General features: G+C 41.1%; 1 protein-coding gene across 3 annotated transcripts; it reads right to left on the reverse strand.

Moving 5' to 3' along the window:
• Positions 1-1916: 1916 nt before the first annotated feature.
• Positions 1917-13986, reverse strand: LOC125528558 (MAP3K epsilon protein kinase 1-like). Of its 3 annotated transcripts, XM_048693010.1 has the most exons (25): positions 13641-13986; positions 13377-13511; positions 11842-11862; positions 11321-11394; positions 11134-11224; positions 10970-11053; positions 10199-10300; positions 9295-9426; positions 9126-9197; positions 8939-9036; positions 8079-8181; positions 7884-7926; positions 7546-7778; positions 7199-7429; positions 7041-7085; positions 6485-6664; positions 6320-6403; positions 6133-6224; positions 5963-6046; positions 5170-5861; positions 3916-4301; positions 3673-3807; positions 2725-3131; positions 2514-2628; positions 1917-2393 (listed from the first exon to the last, which is right to left on the reverse strand). In XM_048693010.1, the coding sequence occupies exons 1-25, from the start codon at positions 13689-13691 to the stop codon at positions 2217-2219; spliced, it is 3867 nt and encodes a 1288-aa protein (XP_048548967.1). In that variant the 5' UTR covers positions 13692-13986; the 3' UTR covers positions 1917-2216. The 3 variants fall into 3 exon arrangements, with proteins under 3 accessions (XP_048548967.1, XP_048548966.1, XP_048548965.1); XM_048693009.1 differs by having other exon boundaries at positions 5170-5858; positions 7546-7926; XM_048693008.1 differs by having other exon boundaries at positions 7546-7926.
• Between the last annotated feature and the right edge of the window lie 1257 nt (positions 13987-15243).

Genomic DNA, 15243 nt, shown 5'->3' on the forward strand with positions numbered 1-15243 from the left:
GTACAGACGCACTAACCCACTAACTAATACATGACCTTTTCCTACGCCCACTACTGCACGGATGACCCCATCTTTCCTAGAATCTCTCCAGGACTTTGCACCATCGGCTAACAACTCATGCATGCATGCAATAACTAACCTATCTTATCTCTTGACTACAACTAACTTATTCAGCCGATCTGCCTCCAGCCATCCCACGCCTTGCCGCTTCTCACGGCCGTGCTGCCTCGCGCAGCACCACAGCATCACGCCTACACACCGCATCGCACGGTTGCCGGGCATCTCGCTTCCTTGCGTGCTTCATCTGAAACTTCACCGAAGGACAACTCGCTAAGCTAAGCTACATGCAGAATCAAACTTAACATGCTGATACAAATATCAAGATTAGTTCTAATAACATCTACATCTGGCTTGAAGAAGAAAGGAGGATGCTAGATCGAGCCTCCTCCACAGATCAACAATGAGTGCATCGAGAAGGCCCTAACCTAACTCAAGGGAGCAGTTATAGAAATTGGGTATCTTTTAAAATGTATTCTTGTTGTTCTTATTTTCTTTGGTCTTGCTTTATTAGTCAAAATGTGATGATGTATTTTTAATGTATCAAAAATAAATGATGAAAAAAAGTTAAGGACTTGCAAAGAAAAATATACGCGGACAGGATGCGTCCGTGCGCTGGACGCACGGCCACCGCATTCCAGAACAGGTCCGGACACGACACCCTCGTCTTATCCAAACGGACAGAATCCGGACAAAACGGACGTCTGTTTGGAGTCACACGGTGAAGTTGGCCTTAGAGCCTCAGAGACCAAAACTGCAGGTGAAAAAGACTTCAATCCTGGCGGAATTAAGCACGACAAGGAGGGAGGTTACGAGCTTGACGGTGAGCAGTTGGTGGGTCAGTCCCCGCGCAGCCGCCGGACAAGATGGCGCAACGACAAGGTGGAACGGAGGCTGCAGATGTGTGGGTCAGAAACTCGTGCTGGGTGATAGAGGAGAAGCGGCGACGGGCATGGCGAGCTCAGCGATGTGCACGGGTGGACAGGAGAGGTGAAGGGAGTTAATTAAGGGAGAGAATAAAGGGCATGGGCCAGAAAATAGGGTGGTTAATATCAGGCTTGATTTTCGGGCATCTCTCAGCCGTGAGATCAAATACAAATCGGTGTTGTCCGACGAGTCTGATGAATGATTCTCATCGGACTTATGTAGAGAAGTGTTTCCATGTTACCCGTCTATATTATTATCTCTATAGTGAGGAGTAACATATGTATAATGTCATGCAACACTTTATTTATTAGGTTATAGACTCATCTTGTTTTGTATTGTGACATTACTCATAGTGTGAGTAACATATTATGTTACCACATGCCTCACTTTTCTCATTAATTACTTGCTACATCATCTATTTTGTCTAGATATGTGTGATATTATCACTTATGTTATTCTCACTATGGGTATGTTACTTTCATTGTGCGAAGAGTACAATAACCATATAATTTACGCATGGTTTGGCACCTGTTTTTTTTTATGTTTTTTTCCTGCAAGTCATTTCACAAGGCGTAAATAATTCTCGAACCGTGGAGGTCACTGCTTAAATTAGGCTGATTAGCTGACACGATGCCTTTGAGAGTAAGATGGCAGGAAGTTCCTAAAAAAACACTGTAATTACAGGGCTCCCACTCCGGGCTGACCGCAATTCGAGGCTTTGCGACCAGAACCCCAGAATTGAAGAGCATCCATTCTGACAAAGCAGATTCCACCTCAACACACTTCACATGAAACTCAACACGGTGATCCGTTTCCTGTAAAATGGGCAGGAAAAGAGACATAGTACATATGAAGTCCATTCAAACCAAGCGTTGTAGGAATCCAAACCCCACAGCAGGCAAAATTTTACCAACAGGAGATGCCAACACAAATAAGTCTAAACCATATCTGTTCTATTGGAAATTTCAAACGGTAATATACAGCAATTCCACTAACAGCACGCTAGGTATGAACAACCACGCAGGGATTTACAAACCCCGTTATCTTGCACCGGAGCGTCGAACCTTTCTCCCGATAAAAGGGGGAGCAGGCGCAACAGCCAGTCTGGTGCCCATGACAAGGGAAATCACAGCTGGGAACAAGGGGAAAAGAAGAAGAAAGAACGAAAACTTTTCCTCTAGGGCAGACATGTACAGCTTGGGAGGAAAACACATGATGGCCTAGGCCGGAGATCACAAGACTGTATTGATGTGCAATGCCTTCAACAGTGAGGTGGCCATTTGTTTGACCAGCACTTGTTGACCGCCGCGTTGCCCATCCCTGCGCTCTTCGATGAGGTTTTGTAGCTTTTGGGGAAGGTCGTTCTCCACTATAAGCTGCTTTGGTCGAGGGTGGTGCTCATAGACAACCTGGAAAATTTGTAGCATACAGTCACATATTACTTCTCACATTGTACATAACAGCATGGAACACGTTTTACTTGACATGTAGAATCACTGAATCATGAGAGAAAAGAGTGAAGAGCAAACCTTTATTAGTTTCAGCAGAGTCAAACGAGCAATAGCTTCTCGATGGTCAAGTCTTGCAATAAGCAATGTCGTCAAACCATTGGTGGCTATTGCAGTATTTATCCGAGAAGATTTCCTGCAGTTACATTGCATACCATTGCATCTATCAATATAATCTGTGTCATTATAGAAGAGATAACATCAAACAGGAAAGGCTACCCTCTGTTCTTACGTGATTATTTTGAGGAAAGCATCGAGTATATGAACGAAATATTGTTCAGGGCAGTCTTCAAAAAATTTCACCAACTTTTGAATGGCCTCTTTCTTCAACAAGGCTTGCTCTACTTTTCTGTGATCATTGTCATGAGCCAAACAAACAGCAATGGAATCCAAAGCTGTACATGCCCATGCATCATCCTCTAACAGGTCCAAGTACACATCCAGGCCTCCATGAGCTCTCAACTGCTCTCTAGAGTTGCGAGAAGCATGAGCCATATCACAAAGAAGAGGCAAAGCATACTGCCTTAGCGGCGAGTCTGACATGACAAAATTCATCAAGTGAGGAATGATCCCATTTTCAGCTGCTTGTTCCTGTCTTCTTTTATTGATCTTACAAAGGTTGAACAGCGCATTGAGGACCTAAATGCAGAAAGGATGGGGCTGTTATGATGTGCATGTTAAAGTTCCACATATAATGGTGCACAAAAACTTGCAACAGAAGGATAGTTCTGTACTTCTCCGGTTTCAGTTACCAACCATAATGATTTTGTTCCATTCAAATTATGTACACTCCCCACACCCCATGCGTGTAGGCATTATAAGGCATTAAGAAATTACAGACATCATCATTCTGTTATGTTAATTATCTTTACAAAATAATCAGGTATGATTGCAGGATAGCAACTAAGCATAATCGAGGTACTTTCTTCTCCTAGGAGTAATCCCACAACACCCTGTGACTCAGGAGTAAAACTTCAGCTCCCAACTATAACAGAGCATACTCTTTTTAAATGAAACTAAAACAAAAAATATAGATGGTGAATAAAACATGATGAGAACACAATTTAGATACAACACAACTATAAGAGTGAGCATTTTAAATTTCATGCAAAGCAGCACGGAATAAGCACAACCTATCTGGTAATGTTTTTGGCAAACTAAGCATGTTTAAGCCACCAACCTCGCTATGTATTTGAAAAACTAGAGGTCCATCACGAAGTTCGAGAATTGGTATCAAATGCTTGATAGCATCTGTGCGTTGAAGTGTCTCTAGACAATTAGGATCACCAGACAAATGATTGATGCACCTAAGAATCTGCAGAAAAAGAAAAATTGTTCCAGAGCAGGAACAGAAAACATAAACAAATCAGTCACCTGAAAAATTAGCTAGCAGAAACAATTTGTAAAATGCTTCAAGCTTTACCTTCAGAAGAATAGGAGATTCTATCTTGTTGAACATCTGGAAAAGCCGTGCGAGAAGGCTTTGGCTAGACATGAGAGATTTTACAACAGTGTCTGCTTGTGCAAACTCCAAAAGAAGATCTGCCACTTTCTCAAGATACTCGCGTGCAACATCAGCACTCATAGAAACCATTTGAGCTAATAGACCAGATGATGTTGTACTTCCTGGCATTCTTGCATTGAGCACTCCTGATCCAGATAACACGCCAGATGCTGTTTGTGATGCTGCTCCAGATGTTGATGTTCCCTCATTGGAAGCTGTTGGACCATACTTCATACTTGGAATCCTATTTGAAGCTTTCGTATTAGAATCAAGGTTACCATTCTCTCTTCCCTGTCTAGAGACCTCTGCACGAAATTCAAAGAGTGATTAGTGAACAACGAAAGGTTTTTACTGTCACAATAAACCCCTTCACTCTAGGTACACAGTATTTAATAGTGTATCTCACACCAAGCATCTGCACAGTTAATGCAAGGTGCCCAATGGATAGAGGAGGGTGAGAACGGCAGTTGACAACTGATCTTGCCCTGATCTGATTGTCTTGGTTTGAATTCATTATGGTTACTTTTGCGTCTTAACTATCCTGCTCGTTCATTTTTGCTGTCTGTATTCCGCCTCTTTGTAATTCATTAGTGACAACCAGGGTCGGTACAAAGTTCCAGTAGAACCAGCTTGTCCCAACATTGTTCACTACTGGGCATCACCAGCTACGGTAACATCTGGAAGCTACATGTTCTCTTGTGGATTGTAGTCTCTGGATTTTGCAAATGACGCGAAGTAACCAAAAGGAAAATAAATAAAGGTAAAGCGGAAAAAAAACCCGACAAAAAAACAAGATTCTACCAAACATTCAGGAAACCTTGAGGGTCCTATAGCATGTGGCACCACCACCTCCCACTTTTACGATCTCATCCATAAACCCCGTGAACCCAAACACTAGCCCCATTCCCCACCAACCAACGGATGTTTTTTGGGTATAAAATGAACGGACATTGGGAAGACCTAGAAGCAGATAAGTAGCAAAGTCACGAGGTAGGAGCGAAAGGCAAAGTAGTAGCGGAGCCGCATGATAAGGATATTTTTAGAAAAGGATTGATGGAAAAGGAAAAGAGAATGTACAGAAAGTGCTTGTCGTCTCCTAGCAAAACTATTGGGATGGGGAAATAATTGAGAAGAGAAAGCTCAGAGATAAAGAACTGGAATTGAGTAGCGTACCAGCAAATTCTGCCATTAGCAAGTCAAGTTCACCGTTTGTTTTCCTCTCTACTGAAGCATGTAATAGTGGCAAAATACTTTCATGCCTTTCTAGTCCAGACATGTGACGGGCATAATCAAGTTGTCCAGATACATGACGAGAGGGAGGTTCTTTCTCTAATAAACTCAGTAAAGGCCGGATTTGATCATTCTGACCACTACTATGTCCATTTGATACTAATTCTATATGCTTGGGAGATCTGTCTGTTGATGACCTTCCTCCAGAAACACTAAGCCGCTGTGGCCTTACCAGGTCATTATCATTTCTCTCCATGTGACCAGCAGCAGATATATCATTGAACCTAGGAGATGCTGATGGATCCAATAAGATATGGTGCTTATCAGCATCTGCTTGTAATGACTGCATGGAGCCAGATGAATGGTAATGATCCAGCCTTACTTTAGAACTTTCTAGCATCGGCACATCTAGCTGACCAGATTTTAGACGGGGGGTGGAACCATTCTGTACTGAAGCACCTGACCCTGAGATGGAAGCAAATCGTGTTGCTTCATTCAAGCTATGAAGAGTATTAACTAGCCTGAGAAGTATCCCATTTTTTGCTGCTATACGACAGAAGTCATTTCTTGGCGTTGAATGCTGAAGCTTGAAGACCTGCCAGATGCCATCAATTGCAAGATGAACCATTTCCCTGCTAATTTAAAATATACTTATGAGAAACAAGCATCTAGTAATACATAGGATACACCAGAAAATTCTAAAGGAATGGTTTAAGACAAAAATGTACAAACTTACCTAAATTTTGCATAGTCAGGCTCCAAAAAACTCACCAAAACAGGTATACCTTGGCATGCGATGAACATTTGCAACGTCAAGGTGCTGGAGATGGAAAACTGATAGTTAGCGCCGGCTTGTGTTTAAATACAGTTTAACACCCACACCCTGAACCATGACAGAAAATAAACCTGGCCTGGCAAAGTTGCTGCAGAAAAAAGGATGCTTGCATCCGGACTTCCTTTGCACGATCTGGCACGGCAAAATTCATCACCACTGGTATCTGCAAACAAACTTTACAATATCAATTATCCATTCCATGTTGTCAACAGAATTTAGAGATCATAAATTGTTATTGAAGTGGAACCGAAGCCTCACTAGGCCAACAAGACAGGCATTTTCCAGGAAGCCCGTATTATCTTTTACAATGTAGTTGATGAGTTGCAGAACAGAACATATAATCTGCAGCAAATAAACAGTCAACTTTTCAGTGTGAACACCAGCAAAAAAAAAACTTTGTGAAACTAAAGTAAAAGTACATACACGGTTTTTGGGAAGTTCAAGAAGTTCCATCAATGGAAGGAAACCATTCTGTGACACATAAATCTGTTTTTGCTCAGGCCGGTGACTGAAGAATAACATAAGCTTTTGGCATGCTGACAATATTACTTCTTCACTTTCCCCGGGCTTCAGCTGTGCTACTATTTTGCTGTATTCCACAGACTGTAAATATAAGCAACAGCAGTATTTCATGGTCAGTACAGAATAATAATTACAAATGTATCATAACCAACGTGATAAAAAGTACTGTGAAATTGCATTTAAAAGTTAAAATAACTTGGAAAACAACATTTCTAAATAAAGGACATCTAATGTGGCATGTGAATTTGCAACCGAGCAGTTGATAACAACAGCTAAGGAGCAATGTAAACTAATGCCACCTCTCAAATACTACTGAAGCTGGACACTTTACCATAACATGTAATATTTACAAAATAAAATGGTTTAACAGGACTGTTGCCACACAATTAAAATGCTCAAAATGAATAAACGCAGATATCTGTTGCCAAATATATCACAGCTCTAGCAGATGGCAGACCTGTAAAGGGAAAAGATTCTCTCCTGGAATGTTGTCATGAAATTCCTGTAAAAAGTATTTGATGATAATATCGTCAGAGCTACAGTCATCGGAATTTCATCTATTTTTCTACATTTTCAAAGAAGGGAAAATAGAACACATAGTGGTGAGAGCAATACCTCAAATAATTCAAGAAGTTTCCCGCCATTCATGGGCACATTGTCATTTCCCTTCTGCTTCTGTGACACCATCCTATCCCTGAGCTCTTGAGCGGTAGTGGATGTTGAAGCTACAGCCCCATGATCTCCTCGCTTGTCAATTGGGAATAAATCCTCCAATGAGGCATCTCCAGGTGTATCACTGAATCTACTCAGTCCATTAGCTCCCTCGGGAACTAAAGGTTTTGCCTCCTGTAAAGACATGATATACATGAATGTCATAAAGAATAGGTATCTGCATTCTTGACCAAGAAAGCATAAGATTTTTTTCTGTGTGCAAGGACAATTGCTGTACGGAAAGTTCTCACCTCTAGAAAGGTGACATTCTGTTTCCCAGCCTGGAAGGAGAAAGCATCATCATCCTCAAAACTCGAATGGTCTTTACTTTCAGGCTCTAAATCTTTGCTGTCACCGTTTTTTGATTCTTGGCTGCTCCTAGCTACCTTAGTTGGCAGAACATCTTGTGAAGGTTCATGTTTTATCTTGCCATTTAAATCAGTAACTCCAGGAGAAGATTCCAATGGTAGCTTTTCATGAAAAACTAATGTAGGATCTTTAGTGAGAACCACATTATCTTTCATAAGTTCTGCACTGTTTGAAATATTTCTTTCTGCAGGTTTTCCATCATGAAGCTCGTCAGATTTACCTTGTCCCGCAGATAGAGAAACCAGTTCTTTTGTTCCATCCTCCTAGGACCACATTATAGTTACAGATAAATAAAAGTTTAATATACAGAGATCATCATAAGGTACCCCTCAAAAAAAATCATAAGGTCCACCACAAGAATTTGGACTGATTCCATTCAATGAACTGAACATGGGAAAAAACCTTAAAAGCTTACCTGCTCAATGTCAGAAGCAACAGGTGCTTGTGTATCTCCTGGTGGATCAGAAAACCCGGCGTGATTATCGCTACTTGGGACTTCATCATCCATGTCAATATGCCTTATATACAAACAAATTATAAACTCCTTTAGTAGCCTATCAATCAAAGTCACTTTCGGAAGACAGTTAAAGAAAAGTTGGTAGCAGTTCTGTGGACAGTTAATCTGTTGAGATTTACAGATTATAATAATTATACATTTCCAGGATTTAATCACCGCATGAGCATGAGAAAATCCATGAAAAGGAACAAAAATCAGAATGAGCATGGAACACACATATTAAGTATGTAGCAAGAGTGCAAAGCATGATCGTTGCAAAGCACAAACTGTGTATGCTTCTTAGCAAATCACCAGCTTTGAACAGACATAGGCAAAAACAAAATAGAATACTCATATATTGAAAACAGAGAATTTTACTATATAAAGTTTCAACAGCAGGAAAAAGTTCAAAATATATCGGTTCAGGCAGTAAAAGAACAGAAGCAAACATATCTTGTATTCTTGTGGGGAAGTTGCATCCAAAACAAAATCAAGTAGTCCTGCAAGTTAACCACTGGGAATCTCATCACATCCCAGTCACTAAACACATAATAATACAACTACCATGAAATAATTTTCATGAATTTAGTGATGCTTGAAAATTGACAAGTACAGGTTAAGTCTGAAGGCCAACTATATTGAGTGACTGAAAAAGGTCAAATTCTGGGGCTATCAGGTGATTTCACGATGTCCTATTTTTCTAGAGAGCATTTGTTGATTCATCTGCTATTTACTGTCATGATAACAATAGAAAAAATGATCTCATAAATCTGAACTACCTCGGATGAGTCTGCCGGGGAGATGGCGAGGCCCGTCTCGAGTTCTGCAACCATGGGTGCATCAACAATGTCTTCGCATCAGGCCGTTGTATTGAATCCTACAAGTGCTTCTTAAAGTCAGAACAGAAAACAATTAGGAAGAATAAAACGAGTCTTCTAAAAGTAGAAAGGACAAATAACAAAGAACCTTCTGAAAACATTGCCGGAGAAAATCAGTAATCTCGGGAGAGAATCCTTCTGGTATTGGTGGTTGCACATCCTGCATTACATGGGTACAACAAATTTTATGTAATGTGCAAATGAACAGTTCTGTTGGAGATGTCGGAAGAGAGGGGAAACATTTGCAAGTAATCAACCTGAACAATGCGAAATAGTGCAGGCATAGGCTGCAGTTCATAATATGGTGGGGAACAAGTGAGTAGCTCAATAACTGTGCAACCAACACTCCAGATATCTGATGCGGCACAAACACCAGACATTTCAATAACCTAATGCAGGCAAGAAATGATGAAGGTAAGTCAAAATATAATGATAATACAAGATAGCAAGAAATTCAAGTCTATTAGAACATCAATCCACAGTTATAAATGTTATGTACTAGCATCTTGAGAGAGTAAATACTGTCAAAAGTGTGCAGATTCGATTAATTTTGCCTGCTAACACTCGCTGTGATGCTATCATATCAGCGGTATGAATTATCAGTTACAATATTCCGGATGCTAACAGTACTATGTGAAATTTAGGATTTTTACCACCTAAATTGTCCTGGGGCAGGTCTGATGGTCGGTGCAAAGTTTTATTTTCTCATCGCACGTTTACCTGGTTCTATTGGCATGTAGTGTCAAAATTTGTCCCCGTCCTGTATCTTTTTGGAAATGTATGTCACACAAGTCATCAGCCACACTGGCATAATTAAGTTCCTTGACCTTGTAGTCTACGTTCAAGAAAACACTTACAAAACAAAGAAAAATGACGAATAGCAAATTTATACTGATACTTCTCTTGGCAAATGGTCTTTTCCCCCTGAAGTGATAATACAAGCTGATGAACTGCTATTAAACTGATGATTGTATTATTGTAGCGATGCTTCAAATTTGATGTTCAGTGAGTCGGAGTCCAATGGAACAGGTTACAGAACAACGCCTTTAAGACAATTAAAAGTAAAAGAAAGGCAAGAGGAAGTTGAGAAAGCAATCCAGTATGAAATGCACCTAACAAATAATTCGGCAGGAACCAAAAAAAATGGAAGGAATTAGCAACCTCGGGGGCCATCCAGTATGGGGTTCCAACCACTGAATGTGTGTTGACATCGGCTTCAGTTAATTTAGTAGCAACTCCAAAATCAGCAAGTTTAACAAGGCCCTAAACAAGATAACAAAGAAAAATGAGAGCATGTGCAGGAAGAAGAGTAACATGATTCCAGAAAAATCAACCTTATAATGCCCTTGGTCGTACATCATAGCAAGTCTGGAATTCAAGTTTAGCCATGGGCTACATCAACCGTATTAAATATTCCCATATGAAATATTAGTAGCTAACTAGCTACCCACTCCATTTCACAATATAGTATTCTATCTAGTGAGAAAAGTATGGTCCAATTACAGGAAATATTACTCGAGTTTGAGCATTCTAGGTATGCATGTAACATACACCCCACATCAATATAAAAATGTTATACATTCACAAGATACTGAAATGTAGCCTGAAAATGTTGAATTTGTCCTCTTTTACCATCCAAAGCATCAAGAGCAGACAATTGTATCAACTACCGTTAAATGATTGTACATTTGTAGTTCTCTCTTCCCGAAAAAAACTGCCAGGTTGCCCATGTCAGCCATTCTACTTTCCTGGGTGTCCATTTATTTACTTATTAACAGAAAGCTTATTCAAAAGATAAATTTTGAGCATAATATTCAGAATAGCCTTTTCAACACAGTTATAAGACCCATCTTACTTGTCTAGATTTTCATTATTTGAAGTCAAAACAAAGAAAAACCATGTGCAAATATGCAAGTGATAAGAGCCATTTACCTCTTTAGTTGTTAATATATTTGCACCCTTGATATCTCTATGTATGACACCTTGCTCATGCAGATAGACAAGACCTTCCAACACCTGGTCACATATGTAAAAGTTGGAAGCAGGCATAGCAAGAAAATGGGAAGTCACAGTAATAACCATATAATATATTTCACCTGAGCAATGTAGACAGCTGCTAATGATTCAGGAAATGGTCCAAATTTGTTTGGCTTGATAATATTGGCTAGTGAACCATTCTCCACATATCTGCAGTTATTATACAGCTATCAGAACTTACCATGCTAAAATGCTATACATGTACTTCGTATCAAGACATGACAGTGAGGACACAGGATTTCTTACTCTAAAATAATATGAAGATGGCTATTTGTCTTCAATGATCCAAGATACTTCACAATATTTTTGTGATTGAGATTCTGCATAAATTAACAAAACCTTGAGTCCAAAGCAACATGATCATGTGCATCCAGAATAGGAGGGGTGAATTAGATGTTCAAAAATAAAGGTCCTTCTAATTATGGGTACAATATGAGTGATTAAAAAAAAGGGCACAGTATCTATATTAAAAATGAAGGTTCTTTCATAGACTTATGATCATCCATACTATCGAAATGTTTACATAACCGACTGAGTGTACAAAAATAGGTACATTTTTTTTAAATAAGTCAACTGAGGGGAGGATGCCCCTCAGGATTCTTAATTATAAATTTGCCACAGGACTATAATTATGCAAAATGATAACAAAAAACTTATATAAATAGGAAATCTGGAGAAGATGCAAGACAGCCAAGGAAAATACGAGTTTAATTGTTTTACTGAATCCAGATGCGATAAGTACATAAAGAAAATGCTGTAAGACTTACTTTCAATAGATCAATTTCTTGCTGAATCGGCCACACCACCCACGAGAACAGTTATTAAACCGTACACAAAAGATAATTAGTTAGAACCCCATATTACAATGATACAAAACACAATGTAGAAAATGACGATATTCCAACAAAAACGTTCAAATGTTGAAAATCTGAATAAAGGGACAAACAAATCTGATGAGTTGATAGAAAATATGGCATCATGTTAATACAACAAGAATCAAGAATGTGAAATATAGAATTTTTGGGAACCCGGTGTTCCAAATAGCAGTAAGCAGTTAACTAGCGGTCACCCCACCTCGCAGCAATAGTGTAGTATATGACTCTCTAGACAGCATTGAGTGCAGTTAAATAAATTTTTAACAAAGAGATGGTCTGTGTAGTGTGCACGATGGCATGCATTAAAAGCTACTCCCTCTGTAAACTAATATAAGACCGTTTAGATCACTACTTTAGTGATCTAAACGGTCTTATAGTGATCTAAACGGTCTTATATTAGTTTGCAGAGGGAGTAACATTTAAAGACTCATTTCACTATAAGAGTACCAAACTAACAAATAGTATATAATACAGTGTTATGAAAACAAAATCTATTATTTGAGTGACTGAGGCTTCCAAGATGTAAGCACCAACATCAACTCCATGCACTAAACCTATATGTGCACCAAGTAACAAAAGGAAAGGATGGAGTGCACCATTAGTGTCATTCCACATTTCCAATTTCACAAAAGTGTAACACTAACAGCTTAATGTTCTAAAATTTAATCTCAGAGATAACTAAGAGTGGTATATTGGTACATGAATTATATAAACTATCCATATTTACGACCCTAACACTTATATAGCCTTCAACAGCTAGGCTACATACTGGCCCAGAATAAAAATATCAATGCAACTAACTATTCTTCAACTTAGATTTTCCAGCCCCTAAACCCAGACACACAAAAAAATTATAAGGATTCAAGAGCTCCTATGGTTTACAAGGATGCGTACAAGCATAAATACTTTGTAACAGTTAAGAAATTAAATGTTATTCCAATGAACAATTTAAAGGAATTTACCGATATCATATCCAGAGTTTGGGGGGGGGGGGGGGGGGCAGCTGTTGACGGCACTTGATCACGTCAGCTCTCATGTTTGTGTCGAAAAGAGAGCTCACAAGCTCCACATAACGACCACACCCAACAACGTACCACATAATTAAATCATGATGCCCAAGTATATTGCCCTAGTATGTGTGCCAATTATTACAAGTCCCGACAAGTTAAATAGGAAGCTCGCCAAGGACTCCAATAAGCTAGCATAGCGGTGCCCTAGGATTTAGTTCCATGTCACGCTACCGAACAAAGCAGCGAAACCGCCAACAAGCTGCATTACTCTAGCTTCCAGTCTCGTCTTAGCGCTGTTCTCGGTCGATGACGTACGTTTCTCATCTCCTGAGAACCGCATTTCATGCAATTACACGCATTTTGCCACTCAGAACGCGATATACGTCATATAACACGCCCCAAAAAAAAAACTCTCACCATGATAATATTGAGATCCTCCTGCGGGATGTTCTCCAGCGAGACCTGCTTGATGGCCACGAAGTCGCCATTCTCCAGGTCAAGCCCCTTGTAGACGCGCCCGTACGCCCCCTTCCCTATCTCGTCCCCCAGCATCTGCACCCGCCCACACACACACACACACACAAACACAGTGAGTGAGGGAACCATTCCCCAAACAATTCGCCGACGCAAAACACCAATTCCGCCGGATCCGAGGCGGGCGGGGAGCGCGGGATGCCTCACGTATTTGTTGCCGAGCGTCTTGGATTTCGGGTTGTGCTGCCGCGTCGCCATCTCGCCCCTCCTCCTCGGAGATTCGGCCCCTCCGCGGCCCGGGGCGCCGCCGGCTGCGGCGGGTGCGGGCGGATCGGCGGTCACCGGCGACGAAGATTCCCCTCCGAGGAGCTCGCGGCGAGGGCCATTTAGGTTTAGGGTTTGGGTGCGAAGGGAATTTGGGAGTATGCAGGGTGGGGAGCAGCAGGAGGAAGAGGACGAAGGCGACGAGGGCGGAGAGGGAGCGAGGGGCTTCTCCGTAATTAAAAAATAAAGTATTTTGTGCAGGCGGGGGGAAGGAAAGTAACGGAAATGAGGAGCGCGAAGCTTTTATAGTGGAGGTGTCCCTTTTTGGAGTGTGCGGAAGCCAACGAGGATACTGGGTGGATAACGGGGGAGCTCCACTGTCAATTAGCTGTCTCCGACTAGCGTCTGCGGTGTGGTGCGTCATTCATTCCGGCCGGGGGCCCCCTCGGTCGACCTCCTTTTCTCACGAAAATGTCACGAGTCTTTGTCTAGCTTTGCTTCGCTGCCTTGTTTTTTTTTAACTCTAGTGTAATGCCAAAAAAAAGTCTTACATTATGAGATAGAGAAATAGTTTTTACCTATTTCGTTTGTCCAGATTCATGGTACCCGTGAATAAGAGTAGCCAAAAGCTTTATCATTCTTTTTTCTCTCCTGTGAATAATCCTTTGTCGCCAAAAATTCAACTTCCTTTCCTCTTCGTCTTCGGCGTCGTGAGGCGGAGGGGAGGGGATCCTCTTCTCTCATCCTTTTGTACAGTAGATTTTGAATCAAGGTGACAACGCTTCAATGGTGATGGCGATGCCATCTCTATTGAAAGTCTTTCGTCTTCAATCTTATCTTGGTCATGCGCGGTGCAGCGTCTCTGACGAGCCCTGGAGTTTTGGTCATCGGTGTTCTTCATGAAAAGAACATATGTGTTGTCCGTCGGTGTGGTTCCATGTGCATCGGTACCCGTGGCAACATCATCTTCTGCGACAACCTATTTCTTCGAGCCTTTGAGGAGCAAGGTCGTCGGCTTGGTCTGGCGATACTAGTGCGGTTGCCTTGCTAGATCGGGTGAAACCCCCCCCCCCACACACACACACAGACACATCGATATGTTTGACGTGATTGCCAATTTCCCTCGTACGCGACAGTCTACTATTGCGGCGATTCAACGAGATTGGTTCCTCTACAGGTCTTTCCAGGTACTTCGGCAATTGAATTCCTTAGTGTTGTCCATTATTGGCATGAGCTACGGTGGTGCAACAACAAAAGGTTCAACAACGGCTTCAGCAAGAATTTTGAGGCACATAGTTGTAGTCATAGGCCCTCCTTTGTTCAGGGTCATTTTCGTGTCTATAGGTTCAATTACGCATATCCAATTTTCAATTACGCGTATCCAATTGTATCCAAGGACAGCACTATTCTAATCCCAGGATTAGAATAGTTATTTGGATCACAACAACCCCTATAAGGGCCCGACAGAAGCCCTCCCGAACTTCTGAACTGCCGGCCCGACCCACAGGATCCCGAGGCCGCCCCGACAGGATCCACCTGATCCCCC

Source organism: Triticum urartu, unplaced genomic scaffold (genome assembly GCF_003073215.2).
Source record: "Triticum urartu cultivar G1812 unplaced genomic scaffold, Tu2.1 TuUngrouped_contig_4954, whole genome shotgun sequence".
Classification (NCBI taxonomy): Eukaryota; Viridiplantae; Streptophyta; class Magnoliopsida; order Poales; family Poaceae; genus Triticum; species Triticum urartu.